This window comes from Bubalus bubalis, chromosome 14, assembly GCF_019923935.1.
Source record: "Bubalus bubalis isolate 160015118507 breed Murrah chromosome 14, NDDB_SH_1, whole genome shotgun sequence".
Lineage (NCBI taxonomy): Eukaryota > Metazoa > Chordata > Mammalia > Artiodactyla > Bovidae > Bubalus > Bubalus bubalis.
The window spans coordinates 43,284,672-43,301,749 of NC_059170.1; the positions used below are offsets into that span (position 1 = coordinate 43,284,672).

A 17,078-nucleotide genomic window follows, 5' to 3' on the forward strand; every position below is an offset into this window, starting at 1 on the left:
TTGTTTAGCACGTTTGTTTTCAGGGTGCACCCCAGGAGTGGGAGCAGCCCTGCCAGCTCCTTCCTCAGGAACCACACTCAGCGTCTGAGCATCAGTCGTCAGAGCTGTGAGCTGTGTCTGTGAGCAGCTGGGCCTGATCTCCATTTATTTTGTGCAGCAAGATGTGACCTGGGGTAACTGGTTCTTCACTATATGCCATTCTAGCTATGAAAGGTTTCATAGCTACACAAAGGATTCACAGAACACCAATCTGGAGAAATATCTCTATTCATGATGTAGATCACCATTATACAAAAGACAGTAAGAAAATAAATGCTAAGAATCCCAAGCATTTCTTGATAGAAGCATTTCTATCAAGATTATTCCCAGCACTAAAATTAAACAATAAAACACTAAATAAATCAAGTTTACTATTAAGCTAGCATTAATTAGTTTACTATTAAGCTAGCCAGATCATGATGACTTCTTAGTAAAACAAAAAACACTCAAAGAGGAAAATCCATTGTTATAGAAGCAGAGGACAAAAACTCAGGTAAGGTAAAAGTACGATGACACGTCATCACAGACTGCAGTATCTGACATCAAAGGTTGTTTGGAAAATGCAGAACCACATGACATTTGTGAGGTTTCTAATCATAAACACAAACACACCATCCATAACCTATATAAGAAGCATGAGCTGCTTTTGTGCATGTTTTTGGACCACTATTGTTCGCTTAACTTTGGACTATCTATTATTTTTCTAAATTATTAATGAGTTACATTTATTGAGACTGTTGGCCTTTTGTACTTGGGAGTCTAGGATTCAAGCTTAGATTTAATTATAAAAGAGGTTATTAATCTCTGATCTGGACAAATGAAAGAATCAAAGTTTCTCATCATAAATGTTAAGTATACAGTTAAAGGGAAACTCCTTTGTCATGAAATAGAACTGTGTGTATACAAATGTGTGGTTTTTAAAAATATACGTATTTCTTAACCAAACGATTTCTGCATATTTCATCGTGAGGAAGAAACTTTTCAGCTGAGAAGATTAAAGCAAACTATATCAAGTATCCAAGTGTTACTGAACTGGGTTAAGCAGCTTGAAAATTTAATCCCCACACAGTAACATTCAGATCACATAGTCAGAGCTAAACACCTCATGCCTAGCCTATCTAGCGCCTGGTCTCAGAGGGAAAGTGGCTTGGAGGATGAGAACCTGCACGCATACTAATCTAGATACTTAGGTTTAACAGCTATAGCTTACATATCTCACTGGAATTTACTGACTATCCTAACCCTCCACATTAATTACTGCTGGATAAAAAGATCACAGGCAAGCAACTGAAGGCACTGCTTCTTTGAGCTAAATAGCATTAATTAGACCACCTCTATTTCATCAATTTGCTAACAAAGTGCTACCAAAAAATGGCCTCACCTGACGTTATCCTCTGGCTCAGGTTCACTGTCACTGTCTTCCGCTTTTCGTTTAATTCCTCCTCTCGGAGATGGGGAGCCGTCAGAAGTGAAACTTGTATTAGGAGAGACTGAAGGACTCTGCAGACAATTATGACATTACAGAGGAAGGATTTAATTATTCATTTCACAAAAGAAGCTATATCCCACTGCTTCTACCACCATGCTTCATGGTAATACCTTATTTAAAGCTGTTATTTTTTAAACCTGTTAAATGGATACGGTGAATATATTTAGAAAGCATAAAGACTGATTTTGGCCTATTGTACTTCTCCCCAAAGAGAGTAATATGGAACCAAGCTTCCTATGCTTAAATGAATTTGAACGTTTTTAGGGCAAAAACTTCTTCAAAAGAAAAATTGAATTTTATAGATTTTTTAAATTATTAAATATTTCTTTTCTTCGCTGATTCCCTGATCTTACGAATTCGCAATCACTTTCTACTAATCAAACAGCAAAACTGTAAAAGGGGGAAAAGATAAATATATAAATTAACAATATATAAAATAGCCAAGCAGATGAAAATGAATTTAAATGGTACGTGTTCAACCTAGCATAGTATAATCACTCTGGAAAGCAACAGTTTAGTAATAAGACTCAGCCAGGTAACTATTAAATTATTAAATATTTTACATACACTGCTTTAAAATTCAACGTACAAATAAAAATCTATTGGTCATCTTAGAAAAATATACATTAGTATTTCAAAGACTTGGATACCAGTTTAAATTCAGTGTTCTCTTCTCTATGTGCTTAACTCAGTGAGGATAGGCACACCCTATCCTTTAAAAATTAAAATCTTCTGCAACTTTAGTTTTAAGTGACCAAAAACATATGCAGCAGAAAAGGTTTTCACAGTAAAGGTTTTGTTCTATTAGTGAAAATCTATTAGATATTTTGAGTAAATTGACCTTTTTAAATTGAGAAGTTCAGGAGGCTATTTTGATGAAACTGTAAAATCTGAGCACAAAAGCAGTTCAAACCATAGGTTAAGAAAGTCTGTTACAACAAAGCAAAATTCTGTTTCACATGGAGTTTATAACCCTTTCTTTTAAAAATGTAGAGCATCAACTTTACTCATGATACTGTACGGCCAGGTGTCACAGGTGACAAAGTTTAGACCTAATGCCTCCCTGATGTTAAGAAAACAGCACTCCATCATCAACATGGTGCTGCCAGTCACGTTCAGTCCATTCTGTGGGGACCGTAGCCACTGTGCTCTTCAATGACAAACATCAGTTTCTTCTGTCCTACTCAAGAGTCTCACTGCAATCCCTTTCACTGACCCTCTGCAGCTCACTGTTAATGGTGCAAGTAATAAGACAAGAAAACAAACAGCAAAAAGAACAGATACATGTATATGTATGTACAGCGGAATCTTACTGGAAACCGACACACTGTTAACCAACTATACTCCAATATAAAATAAAAATACTACTAAAATAAATAAATAAATAAAAATAAAAATAACAAACCCACAACAGTAAGGCAAGCTTCTTCTCTTGGAAGATGCAAAACCTTGTTTTTTCAATTTCAAATCTAAGGTCCTAAAACTTCTCATTGTGAGTTAATGGGAATATAAATTCAGTCTCTTGACATGGCAAAAATTCCACATGTAGGGTTGCCGTATAATAAAGAACTTGAACATCAACAGGATAACTAAAAGGAATAATAAAACTTAAATATCCAAAGTTACACAATTTCCTTGAATTCACCATAGTAAAAAGTTATATATCTTTTTTCCCTGTACAGAACTCTTTCTCTCAGGCCTGCTAGACTGAACTAAGCAATAGCTTTCATCATCTGCTGTCTGTCTGTGTTAGCTCACGGTCTCTTCCCTCATCCCTGCTTGCTGTCTGCCATGTGCCCCAGGCTCTTGGGTCTTTTGTCAATACAACAGAAAGCTAATGGGCAGAGTACAGCCTTGCCGGCTGAGATGGTCCGCTCCTGCAGCCTGAATTACAAAGTTCAAACAAGGAGGGCTATCACAAAGCAAATCCATTTAGTTCCTGAGTTTACAAACAGGGAGCAACTAGAATTTCGGTAGTGAGAGCTACCTTAAAATAGATACTTGGATCTATTCTATGACTGAATCAGAGAGCGAGACTTTAGGCAGTAATGAGCACCTGTACTTAACAGACTGAGGAATACCATTCTGCAAAATGCCCACAACTGATCCCTGGAAGAAAGGGGAAATTAGGTAGCAAAACCCTCCCTCCTCTCTTGCCCCAGCTATGAGACATGTGGATGTCCCCTCATGCTTCCATCACCATCACCATCGTGCCTTGGGGAGGAGCTGGAAGCACTGAGGCCCATGTTCAGTACAGAAACACTGCAGCCACTAAGCCATCTTATTTACATGCATTTTTGTTCCCTTCACATCATTTAGGTATTTTCATATTTTATATTCACATTTAGATCATTTCATATTGATAAAGGTAGATTTAACAGAAATAAAAATATCCCAAGGCAAAAGACATTGAAAACAGCTGTAAAACAAAAAACACCTCCAGGCTACATGATCTAATTCACACACAACTACAAGGGGCAGCTGGTAAGCCACCAGCCTTTCAGGCTATATGAAAAGTGAGTCCCTTACCAAGTTATTCTGCATCCTCATTTCATAAGCCGCTTGTCTTGGATTACTGGCCACTTGAGATCCTGGTGAGCTTCTTGAACCAAGGGCATGAGGGGTTAATATTCCACCAGGAGAGAAAGATGGTTGATCTCTCTAAAATAAATGAAGACAAACGAATGTAGAAATTAAAATGAAACCACAACACAACTGGATGACAGGAAAAAAAAAACAGGGCAATGGAAAGAGACCCCACTACAAGCATGGAAAAGATGGGATGTTCTGTTAACATTCAGGGCTGTTTACACTTTGATATGATGGTAACTCACCCTGTAAACAGTCTGTAATAGCAACTCTGCTCTAAAAGTACATATAATTCATTGTTCTGGTACATACATGGGAAGTTTGAGAATAGCCATCATCACATTCAGTTCCACTCTATGGAACTATTCGAGTCTCAGGCTGTTCTCTTACTTATAATTTCGCTACATGTTCAAGACATAATTCTAGTCAAATAAAAATAACAAATAACATTAACATTTTATTTTACCTTAATGGTTAAAAAAAAAAGTCAAGAGTTTGATTTGTACTTAGGAAATACAGCTTTTATTCACTCTTCACCTTGCTAGAATTTAACTCTTTATTGCCAGTCAGAGCTATGACAACAGCTATAATAGAGGACAGCTGTGACTGACAGATGTTTTAAAAACAAATACTGACTGAAAGAAAATAATCATACACAGTATGAACTATGATGGATAGAATAAATAGGCTGCAAGGATATACTGTACACCACAGGGAACACAGCCAACATTTTATAATAACTGTAAATAGATTATAACCTTTAAAAACTGTGACTCATTATGCTGTACACCTGAAACTTACATAATATTGTATATCAACTATGAGTGAGTGAGTGAAAGTCACCTAGTTGTGTCCAACTCTTTGTGACCCCATGGACTATAGAGTCCATGGAATTCTCCAGGCCAGAATACTGGAGTGGATAGCCTTTCCCTTCTTCAGTTATCAACTATACTTCAATTTAAAAAATTAATAAAAGAAAAAAGAAAGCAGTAACCAAACAGGCTTCTCCCCAGATCTAAGTGGTTTGGAACTAATTCAGCAATAAATTACTCTTCTCCTTTCTAGGTTCCTGAAATTGCTCAAACCCAATAAAATCTGAAAATAAAAGGCAGTCCCTCAACTCCGTTGAGTTTAAAATCGAGGAAGGATAACAAGAACCACCAGAGGTAAAGGAAAGGCCTGCTCAACCCAGGCACCAGCCAGGCAGCAAGGGAAGCCACGGAGAAGGAGAAGTGTGCACAGATGGGAGGAGGAACCTCTGGAGGAGCCAACAGGGGCCAGGCTAAAACAGCCTGGCTTGTTTAGAGGATGTTGAGAGGACAGGAAGGGAAGAGCTGGTGGCGGGCGCTCTGCAAGCCAGACTGAGAATGGACTCTGAGGGTGACTAAGAAGTCACTGCTGATTTCTGAGCAGAGAAACAACAAAACTCCAGGTAGCCATCCTATTCTGTGGGCTTCCCAGGTGGCACAGCGGTAAAGGATCCACTTGCCAAGCAGGAGATGTGAGTTAGATCCCTGGGTCAAGAAGATCCCCTGGAGAAAGGAAAGGCAACCCACTCCAGTACTCTTGCCTGGAAAATCCCATGGAAAGAGGAGCCTGGTGGTTACAATCCACAGAGTTGCAAAAAAAATAGGATGCGACTGAGCATGCATGCATCCTATTCTAGGAAGATTAACCTGACAAAGTTAAAGACAGAGCATAGTGACTTCAAGGGGTACCGAAGGTTGACTGCTTTTATTACAAAAGCAATAATAATAACTGATCATTGTAAAAAACTCAAATAACTAAGTACCACCTGCCCCTCCTGCCCATCAAGTATTTCCCTTCAGACTTGAGACACAGAGCTTAGATAGGACTCCTTTAAAATCAATACCAGGCAGGAAGGCAGTTGGGTGGGTACCATGTCTCTAACCAGATCCTACTGGGTAAAGAATAAAAAGCTACTGTAATGAACACGTTCCTCCCAAATTATAAACTTATACCACTGCCAGTCTTATGAGTTAAAACTCACCTTCATTCTCTTTCTTTTTTCTTTCTGTCGTCTTCTAAAACTGTCCTAAAAGTATAAAATCCACATATTCTGTCAAATAATTACACAAAAATGTAAGAGTTAAACATTACCAGGAATGATTTGAGAGACAATTAAAGTTTTAAAGGAAGACTCCAGAAACCTAGGTACATAATGAAACTAGGCAATAGACTGCATGTTCAAAGTGCTGCTTATCAGAACTGCACATGGCTAGAGGGCATTCTAAATTGGGTTTATATACAATTTAAATGGTTTCTCTTAATTTTTTTGCAGATAGTTTTTAATATCATTTCAGGGAAGAATGTAAGAGTCATGACAAAGACCCTTGGTTTTACCCTGGAGTGAACAGGCTGTCAGTATAGAGAAGATACACATAAGTAAGAAAACAATTCTTTAAGTTGTAGCTGAATATAGTTCATAATCAAGATGAAAATTTTAAAAATTCAACAAGACAATTTAATAATGAGCCTCTATTACCTACAAAGGGCTGGACAGTCCCTACCGTATCACATGTGTGGCACAAGTGATAAAGAGAACAGTGGGGCTCTAGGAAAACACTACCACTCAGATGCTCCCCTCAATGACCACCACCAAATAGACCCAATGAGAGAAGGAAGAAAAGACAGATGTCTGCACTGCTTATTCTGGGCAGTGCAGAATAACTGCCCAGAATATATATAACTCACAGGAAAGGGTCCAATCTGTCTTGATTCTTCCCTCCACTCATTTTTGAAATCTAGCCATGGTTTCAACTAGACAGGATTTAGGGCTGACCTTGCTCCCCACTAACTGAGTCATTCAAAGGCGTCCTTCCCCAGAAAGCACCCCTCCCATGCCCATGCCTGAGTGTCCAGGCACTGAAACGACAGTGAAGGTGCCCACAGCAGGTACTATAATGACCATCACCCTCCTCTTGGCACTTCCACCCTCCAAGGCAGTACTGCCACCCCACGAGAACGCTTAACAAGATGGGAGGTTAGCACTTTCTGCCAGGAGGGGCTGAATGCCAGATACATGCTGACTGACCACTTAAACCTCCTAAGATCCGAACACCGCCAATTTCCCTAACCACGCTCTGCTTACACAGTTAATAAGCCATCTCTTATCTGGCCGTGACTCCTCCTTCTGAAACCACGCTCTTCGCCTCGCTGCCAGGACACCACACTCACCTGTTCTTTCACTCCTGCTGCTGCCTTCACTCGGCCCTCCTTCCACCCTCTGAAAGCTGCTGCTCCCCTGGGCCCATCACCTGGACCTCCCCACTTCTCTGCTCTCCTAACAATAATCACCTAGTCTCATGAGTCTCCAACCAGAGCCTCTGCCAACTCAACACCCCCACCTATGTGTCTCAACCCTGACATGTCCAAAACAGAATTGCCACCCCCATCTCTCCATCTCCCAGTCTTCTCTTCACAGCTACTCAGACCAGACCATTTTTCGGTTGTTCAGAAAAAAGTGCCTTGAAGTCATGCTTGATACCTTTCCTTCTCTCACACCTAGGATTTAATCCATTAGCCGATTCCACTGGTTCTAGCTTCAAAACCTATCTCAAATCCAACCATCTGTTACCACCTTCACTGCCACCATGCTGGCTCCCTTAGCATACTGCAGAGGAGCCTCTTAATTGGGCTTGATGCTTCTGTCTCTGCCTCCACACAGCAGCTCGAGTTAATGTTTCCTAGTTCGTGTCAGACTTTGTCACTTCTATGCTTCAGTGATGCAGACTGACAGCTGAAGTCCTGCTAATGATCGAGAGGGTTCTACCACATCCACCACCTTTCTGACCTCTTCTCCTATTCCCTTCCCTTTGCATCCTCTGCTCCCACACGGGCTCCTCGCTGTTCTCAACATCCCATACGTGCTCCAGACCAGAGCCTTTTGGTGGGTGATTCCGTCCATCTGCAGTGCTCTTCCTGAAAACATCTGCATGGTCCACTCCCTGACATCAGCAAGGCCTTCTCCAGCCACCTTTCCTAGGGCTGTGACCTCCCCAGACACTTCGTCCCCTGCTTTAACTTCCTTCACGGCACGTGTCACTCTCTCACACCCTGCATACTACACTTCAGCTTTGTGTTAATTATCCATCTCCCCCAGAAGAATGTCAGCTCCGCGAGCTAAGAAGTTCCATCTATTTTTTATTTTGTTTTTTTGTTGTATCACTAACCCTCAGAATACGAATACTATCAGGCACATTGTAAACAGGAAATGTGTGCTGAATAAATGAATATTTTCAAGATAAAAGGCAAAGATCAAAGCTCATAAAATAAAAAAGACATTTCTGACCTAACTGTTCAATTTTAATAACAAATATCGATAGACTCCCATTCTACTATTTTGCTCTTTTTAAGGGAGGCAGCCACATAAGCAGATCAAATCTACCTGGACAGGACCTTACTGATATTTCATCTTTTTGTGTGTTATGAATTCCTTTGGAAATCTGTCAAAAGCCATGGACACACGTTCCTGGAAATTATATACACCCAGATACTTTTATGTTGAATTTCTGAGGGTTCATAAATCTGTCCAATACAATGCCCAACCATGCCAAAAAACATGGTAACAAGTCATGGACACCAACAAAGACCCAAAGCTGTCAAATGCCCTCTCTGCCAGGCCAGCCAGAAACCACATGATATACTGAAGTCTGAGCACTTTGGTTTCTATCAAATCCTACACATCCCAGTCTAATGCCAAATACCATCAATATTTAACACTACAGAGTCTGCTAAAGTCACAGAAAAAGACTTTTCTAAGATGAGATTTTATACCAAGTAATACAAAACGTGTGTAGTTTATTTCTTCAGCATAAAGAGCAGCAGTTCAAGTGGAGCCACTGTGACGGCTGAGGACTAGTTAAAATGGCTGTTCTGGTAGGTGTTTCATACCTCAGAGTGAGTTATTTCTGCTATTTGAATCTTACATGTGACTATTACCAAGTACCAAAGGCTTTGAAAAAATGCCTACAGGCCACTCACTGTTATACAAAATGGTACCCAAGATTCTAAAGAAGAGGCCATTAGCTACTATAGCAAAGCTGAGGAAAACACAAAATCTTATCAGATACAATAACATGTTTTAATCTTTGAGGAGATCAGAAAGTTATATATTGATATTATGTTGCCATCTGCTCATAAAGATCTGTAGGACTAAGAAGCTGAAGGGTCTCCTCCGTTTCCTTTCTGCTCCTCTTACCCACTGGCCTCCCTCCAGCCCACTCTGCCTCCAGGCTGCGGCCCCTCCCTCTAGCCTGAGGACCAGGGGCCCATCCATCCCACTCTGACAACCTCAGGCAGCACCAACAGCTTCGCCTCTCTCCAGGGGCTTCCTCCCCTGGCCTTACCTTCTCCTAAAATCTCTACACTTCCAGAGACCCCTGATGGAAAGCACTTTCCCTCTTTATAAGCTCCCAGGGATATCAAGTTTCTGCTCAAGATAGGAGCCATATCCTATCTGCTCATGGTTCTCAAATCTCCTTCTGAAGGATTTCTGACCTGAGCTCCACATGGATCCATCTCACTGGTTCATAGACTTCTCCTCTCAGGTGTCCTGTGGCCCCTCAATTGCAGCACCTCCAAAACGAAACTCATTTCGACCTTATCTCCACCCCATCTGCTCCACCTCCAGGGCTCAGTGCCTGGGTGAATGGCACCAGCAAACTTGCCACTGCCCATGCTAAGACTCACCCTATCCCACATAAATAATTCCAAAATGCTCTGCAACTTTATTTCCTTCTTTTACGCCCACATTTCTTACACCAGCTGCAACCCTCTACTTTGGCCAATGCAGTCAATCCATCCCAGATCCCCTACATTCTGCCACCAGAGTACGGAGTTGCAAAGTCCAGAGCATACACAGTGCCTATAAAACACGGCAGCCACGAGTTCAATTCCAGCATTCTTCTAGCTTTGGAACCCTCATTTCACAGCCCATTGATTAGGCAGGTATTTGGATTTATATCTTACTTGAGATTAAAAAGAGAGAAGGTACAATGCAACTCACACAGGGTGCAATACATAATTCCACACAGCAAGCATCACAGCCTTTATAAAATCATCAAAGCACTGACCACTTGTGATTACACTGGTATTTAATACACTACATTGATTTAACAGCGCACTCAGAGAGGTTAAAAGGACAATCACAGGATCATCACAGCCTATGAGAGACAGGAGCAATTGAGCTACTGCAAGAGAAACACTTTACCTCATCATCCTTTCTTTTTTTAAAAATGCTATCCTCAACTTCACCAACTGCTAACATGATCATCTGTACTCTCTGCAGATTGACATAACCACTTTCTGTAAGGTAACCCTGTAAGTGATAAAATACATGTAAAATGACCTTCTTACAAAAGCAAACACTTCTGTTTTGAAATTATTCAAGAGTGAACTTACCCCGGTTTTGTGTACCACATTTTTGTATATGTTAACCAAGCGGTCGATGGCACCTTCCCTGCCACCAGGAAACAAACATCAAGCATTAGGACCAGACTGCACTGAAAGGCCAGAGGGCTAAACAGGAGCTTGAGCACACAATCTCACACACACATACCTAATCTCTAAGGATGGCAGGTGAGGAAGGAAGTCGTTTCCCACAAAGAAGCACATGAAGACCCAGTCATCAATGCTCCTCTCGACATCAAATGTGAACGGCAGGCTGGCCATGGTGAGCTCTCTTTCCAAATACTGCGACCAAAAAGGAATGCTGTCACTAAAGCCATCAAATAGCAGTTGGCTTATTATTGGTGCACCCATGCCAACGGTCACCGCCACATACCTCACGGAGAACGCTGAGACGAATGAAGATAAACTCTCCTTCTGCACAAGGAAGGCTGTCTGCCAGTTCATCGTGCTGTAAGAAAGGGGGGAAGACTCAATGTATCTACTCCGAATCTTGGAACTTCCTTCATCCAAACAAATAGCACAGCTTTTTCTAAAGCAAGACCCATTTTACTATTACAAGTATTAAGTAAGAGCAGAATTTACCAAACAATTTTAAAAATAAAAATTACCCACAATCTCAATCACACCTAGACCAGGGGCTGAGTGCTCAGATGCACAGTTGTGTCTGAGTCTTTTGCAACCCCATGGGGCTTACTAGGCTTCTCTGTCCATGGGATTTCCCAGGCAAGAACACTGAAGTGGATTGCCATTTCCTCCTCTAAGGGACCCTCCCGACCCAGGGACTGAACCCGCGTCTCCTGCGGGTCTACACTGGCAGGCAGGTTCTTTACCATTGAGACACTGACTGAGCACACACATGTTTTTAACAGAGGGCGAGACACTAAGTATTTCAGCCTGCGGAGGGAGACATGTATGGTTTCTGTTGCATATTCTTTCACGTTTTATTTTTACAACCCTTTAAAAACAAAAGACCCTCTTAACTCATAGGTCGAACCTGGAGAGCTATAGTTTGCCAAACCCTGACCTATACCCAACCAATATTAACATTTTAATATACATGCCTCACCCTTCTCTGTGAATATGTATACTTTTTACCAGTTTTCACTCAACACGTCTTTTAAAGAGGTACCATATTCTTAGACACCCTTTAAAATGGCTATAAATGGTTAAATGGATATAACCAAGGGAACTCATAATAGGGAGAAACTAGGAGTTACTCAAAGGTATCAAGAAGTTTAATGGACTTGATTTACAGTTCCTTTTAAGAAGAATAACCAAACAAATCATGCACAATGGGCATCATTACCTGTGAGACCTCAGCCTCGTGCAGATGTAAGCTGTGCTAGGAAAGCGGGGAGGAGAAAGAATCTGACTGCATGCAAGGTTGTGAATGTGTGTTTAAGGAGTTTGGAAAGATACATCTCTGCGAGGGGTAACAGAGCAAGTAGATAAAAAATCAAATCAACCAGTCTTCTTTTTATCCATTTTTAAAATGAGGCATTTATATACTTAATGCCATTGAACTGCACATTTAAACATGGCTAAAAAGTGGTAGTTTGTTATGTATGTTTGATCACAAAAATAAAACTGAAAAATATTAAATGAGGCTACTACCATCCTGAAATTCTTACCTTTCCCTTCTTTTCTCTTGGCAAACCTTCACAGTCCTTGACATCATGTCCAAATTGATTACAAAGACCACAGGGTTTGGGTTTGTTTGGTTTGAATTCTTCTCTGATAATGGTAAAGTTGGGCTCATGTGTAGCAAGGCCAAGCATAATGAGATCAGCTATCAGTCAACAACAACAAAATACCAAACAGTGAGCATTTCCAGAAGACCCTTACTGTAACCAAAGGCAAGATATTATCATAACACAAGACAGCAAGGCAAAGAAAAGCCCCAAGGATCACACCGAGAGCAAAGCTGAAAAGCCTAAAACTTCCTAGTGGCCAAGAACAGGACCTCCAGAAACATGGGCCTAGAATATAACTACCACTCAGAAGTCAACACTTGGAAACTTTCCATTTTAAACATATGTGTGACCATATTAAAAAGTTGAAAAAAAATAAAAATAAAAATCAAGATAGGTGAATATTAAACACAGATTAAACAACTCCACACTAGTTCTCTCTCAAACATAAAATAAGCATGGCATTTTAGAATTTCCAGGCAGCCATGAATAATTCATTACTACACACCAATCCATGGACTCGCTACTGTTTAACCCAAGAGATTCAGATCCCAAAGAAGAAACTTACCATCTGCTCCACATAAGCAGTGATGAGTGTTTGGGTCATGGTTAGGCTGGGCTAGAGAGAAGGGAAATATATATTTATGTAAATAGATTTCATACTACAGGAATATCACATTTTACCAAACATTTTCTACACAATGACTTGTCTTTTTTTTTTAATAGAACATATAATCAACTATTTATATATGAATTTTACCTCTTTGTCTTCTAATGTAATCCATGATTTTATGTTCCCCTTCACCAGGAGCACTAGCATCAGATAAAATAACCTATAAAAAACAGTTTAAACATTTTTAGCTCATTCCCATTTTTCAAGCTCAAAAATCAACAGAACTGAACATTTTAAAATAAACTGGGATAATTCTATTAAAACAGGGTTACTAATTGGAAATTTTTCTTAATAAGGTGTGTGTTAGACATCAAAATTATTTCACTAGTTAACTGACTACTTGAAATAGAAAAAATGAAATGTTTGGGTCAAACTTAGCCATTAGAAAAACAGATCAGTTCACAAGTTTCTACTGTTCGCTGCTACTCAAGTATACAGCACTGAGCCATACAAGCCCTGAGACTAACTGGTAAGAGATACCCATTAAATACAGAGTACCTCATCTAATTAACAGGGAAACGGGCTTATGAACCCAAGATTATATAAACATTTTGCTTAAATTTTACTTAAATACTCAGGAGCACACAGCCATTCTTTAAAGGCAGCCGCAGGACTTTTATCTTGCTGTATTTTGATTTCTAACAACAGAAATTACTTTTATATATATGTATTTTAAATCATGAGTCCCATCTTACAGCTTCACGGCAACGGCAAGAGGACAAAATTGGCACTGAGAGAAAATTCGGCTGCTGGTCAGTGGACCATGCAACGTACCCCATCTCTAATAACCCTAGAAGCTTCTCTTTCCTCTAATAGTCAACCAGCATTTCATGGGGGGAGAAAAAAATAATACAAGTCCTATCAAAGGACATGACTTTGATATGACTCAAATTGTCACCCTCATCTTTTTGAAGTACCAAAATGTGAAACTTACTGTCAAATTTTTCCACCCAGGGTCATTATTTAAACGATCAGCTATGTAATAGCGAAGGCATTTAGCAAGATTGTCCATGAACTCAGTTCCCTAAAATGATAGAAAAAAATAAATTAACCTATCATTTAAGAGTTAGCAATAGCTAGCAAAGTATGAGACTACTTACTGGTGTAATACAGTTGCTGTCAAATCTTTCTTTTATTTCTTCTGGAGGAAGATAGCCACCTAGAGAAGAAGGGGCAATGCTTTGTTCTCCCCATAAACAGTGAGGTAAGTTACTCAATATTAGACCAGAACAACAAAAACAGAAAGTTGAAATATAAAGAAAGAGAAGTGTTGTCACCTGAGGAACAATGTTCCCCCTTTTCGAAGAAAATAAGATTTCTCCCTTCAAATTACATGAAGCTGCTTTAACATGACTGTCAAACAAGACATGGTACACAGAAGATACTCTATTGTTATGTAAAAATGGCATTCTTCCTAATGACCTGGCATGCACGTGTGCGTGTGCACACACACACACAGGGTAGAGGCTCTAATCCCAGTAACAGTTCTTAAGATGAAGGGGCCCAAGAAAAAAACTAAAAAGCCAAGTTTATCACAGCTTTATATCACTTAGAGTGATTTAGAAATTCTATTTTTTCCTCTGTATCACTGAAAAGCCTTTTCTTGAGCTTCTAACATCTTCAAGAAAAAAAGACATCTTTAGAAGCAAAGACAACCTGTTATAAATACAAACAGTAATCAGAATATTAATTACAAGCTGTTAAAATATGTATGTACTTGCACACTTCCAGCAAATTAAAAAACATTAAATGCACGGTAACTACAAGCCTCAGACGACTACACTACGCCTCTTTTTCCACCTGCCAGACACAACATCCTGAACCAATAATGGTGGCTCTCCTGGTCTATCACGTTGCCTCAGGTAACACAACAGCAAACAAGTCACCCTGCAGGCATCGCGCTTCACCCCACCTCACCCACAGGGGTCTTGGGAGAAGCGATCCCAGGGGCTCAGCACCCTGGTCTCCCTCCTCTCTGAGTCGCAGCCAACTCCTGCCTCTAGACCCATCAGGCCTTAGACAGACTGCAAAGATGACCCCATTCGACCCTACAAGCCCCTTCCTGAACTGAGGGAGCCCTGGGCACAGTGAGTGTGCACGATCCCAGGACAGCCTGGAAACATGGTGCCATCATCCCAGGCCTCTGCATACAGACCTGAGTGCTACGGAGAAGCAGCAAGCAGCAAGCCGCCAAGACTGATGGGAGGAAAACGCTTACAGTAGTGCGGCTTCCTAACAGCCCCCACAGCAAAAGGCAATAAGAAGCACTCAATGTATTTCTAGTTTACAGACAGATGAAACTGAACCGAAGGGCTGCACTCGCCCTGACAGAAGTTGACAATTTGCTCTCCCTACTTAATTCCTTCCTTTTGTCCACAAGTTTCCCTGGTGGCTCAGCTGGTAAAGAATCTGCCTGCAGTGTGGGAGACCTGGGTTCAATCCCTGGTTGGGAAGATCCCCTGGAGAAAGGAAAGGCTACTCTCTCCAGTATTCTGGCCTGGAGAATTCCAGGGACTGTAAGTCCATGGGTTCGCAAGAGCTGGACACGACTGAGAGACTTTCACTTCCCTTTTACTACAGAGTTCAGAAACGAACAAGCTTATTAAAGGAATAAACGATTCTATTAACTACTTTTCCTCAACAGTGAACATAAACTTCTCCTGGATATCCTTGGATCTTGATTAAATTAAAACCCTGCCTACTTGTAAGGAAAAGGCACCAGCCCTGCCCCCTCCACACAGTTGTGTAACACATCTAAGCCCAAGGTGCATGCTCTTTACCTTTCGCCAGTATCTCTTCCCTGACTCGCTGCTTCTCTATCTCTGCTTCCATGCCTTCTTTGGATGCTCGGAACCTCCTTGAACGTTGCTGGTTCATTTTAGCACGCGGTGCCTGAAAATGGGTATTTCATATTCACATACTATTTCAAACATTTATAACTATATTTATACATTATTTTGAACCAGCTACTCTGATAAAAATAGCACACTCAAATGGAAAAACTAAGTAATACGTCCAAACAATCCTTTCACCACATACAGTAGAACCTGAGGGCTTAAATTTGGACCAAAACCCTTAAACGCAGTGCAGTCAGGTGAACGAGTGAGGTGTCAATAAAGGACAACCCCTCTATGAGGCCACAGCACTGAGGGCCCCACAGCACAAGGGTGGGTCCAGGACAGTTCCACTAGGTTACAATACTTTCAGGCACCCCAGATGGAAAGCTCGCTTTACTCAGAGACTCAGCACACAGAGAGGGAGTAGTTGCCACAGAGCCAGGATCAGGAATACCTTCTCTGAGCCCACACCTAAAAGGAAGAAAGGTCTCCAAATGGGATTCACAAGACCATAATTATCACCCTGTCTCTATAATAAAGCACAGTGGGTAGAAAGAGAACACTTTATCTTCTATCACTCTAACCAAATGTAACTTCAATCACTGAGTAATTGTGAATGAAGTGAACTGAACTGTAAGGTTTTGCAATTACTGAACTGGGTTTGGAAGGGACTCTCAAGCCTCCTGTCTGCATAAAGTAAGCTATTTCATATTCTCTTTAAACAGTTAGTTCCCTTTCCTGTAAAATGAGACCACCTAATCTAACTCTTTCAAGTGCTATGATCTACATTTATATTTTTAACATAAACAAAAAAAAAGGGTTACAGACAAGAATGGGTACATATCTATAAACATTCAAATGTGCACATAACTTATCCTTGACCCAGCAGAAAAACACAGTGGAGTACAGTGAAAGGGCTTCTGCAAGAAACTTAGCTAATGTGAGCTGTAATCTGCTCCAAGAAAGACATACTCCTGCTCCCTTTACTTTTTTTTTACTATACTTTACTTGTAGCTTAAGTTTTTAGGCAGCTAAGATTCTTTCCTTGAGTAAATAGAAAAGTTAATCTTCTTGAACCCAAAGCTTTCTGGATTTTCAAAATTATTTCATTCATTACTTTTAACTCTTCAAAAATAAATAAATAAATAAATGGGACAAAGGCCCGCTCCTCTCTATTGCCTCACTGCCATGTAGCACTGCCCACTCCACGTCCCAATGCCCTGCATGCGCTGCTGATGCTCAGGAAGACCCTGGGTAACTCACCTTACCCGTCTACCCCTGCCTCTGCCCCTGCAGTAGCAGCCACCAACACCCCCAGGACCTCACGG

General features: G+C 40.7%; 1 protein-coding gene across 4 annotated transcripts in view; it reads right to left on the reverse strand.

Moving 5' to 3' along the window:
- XRN2 (5'-3' exoribonuclease 2) overlaps positions 1–17,078 on the reverse strand; it is a 62,811-nt gene that overhangs the window by 34,243 nt on the left and 11,490 nt on the right. For 2 of the 4 annotated variants that reach the window (XM_006062814.4, XM_006062815.4), the window contains exons 4-16: positions 15,694–15,805; positions 14,014–14,072; positions 13,848–13,937; positions 13,001–13,073; positions 12,809–12,859; positions 12,181–12,338; positions 10,923–10,997; positions 10,698–10,831; positions 10,541–10,598; positions 10,350–10,457; positions 6,129–6,173; positions 4,058–4,189; positions 1,421–1,539 (exon numbers count right to left, since the gene is read on the reverse strand). In XM_006062814.4, coding sequence (XP_006062876.1) covers positions 1,421–1,539; positions 4,058–4,189; positions 6,129–6,173; positions 10,350–10,457; positions 10,541–10,598; positions 10,698–10,831; positions 10,923–10,997; positions 12,181–12,338; positions 12,809–12,859; positions 13,001–13,073; positions 13,848–13,937; positions 14,014–14,072; positions 15,694–15,805 — 1,214 coding nt within the window. Of the gene's footprint in view, positions 1–1,420; positions 1,540–4,057; positions 4,190–6,128; positions 6,174–10,349; positions 10,458–10,540; positions 10,599–10,697; positions 10,832–10,922; positions 10,998–12,180; positions 12,339–12,808; positions 12,860–13,000; positions 13,074–13,847; positions 13,938–14,013; positions 14,073–15,693; positions 15,806–17,078 lie in introns of those variants that run through there. The other 2 variants (XM_025264142.3, XM_006062816.4) reach the window with 2 other exon arrangements.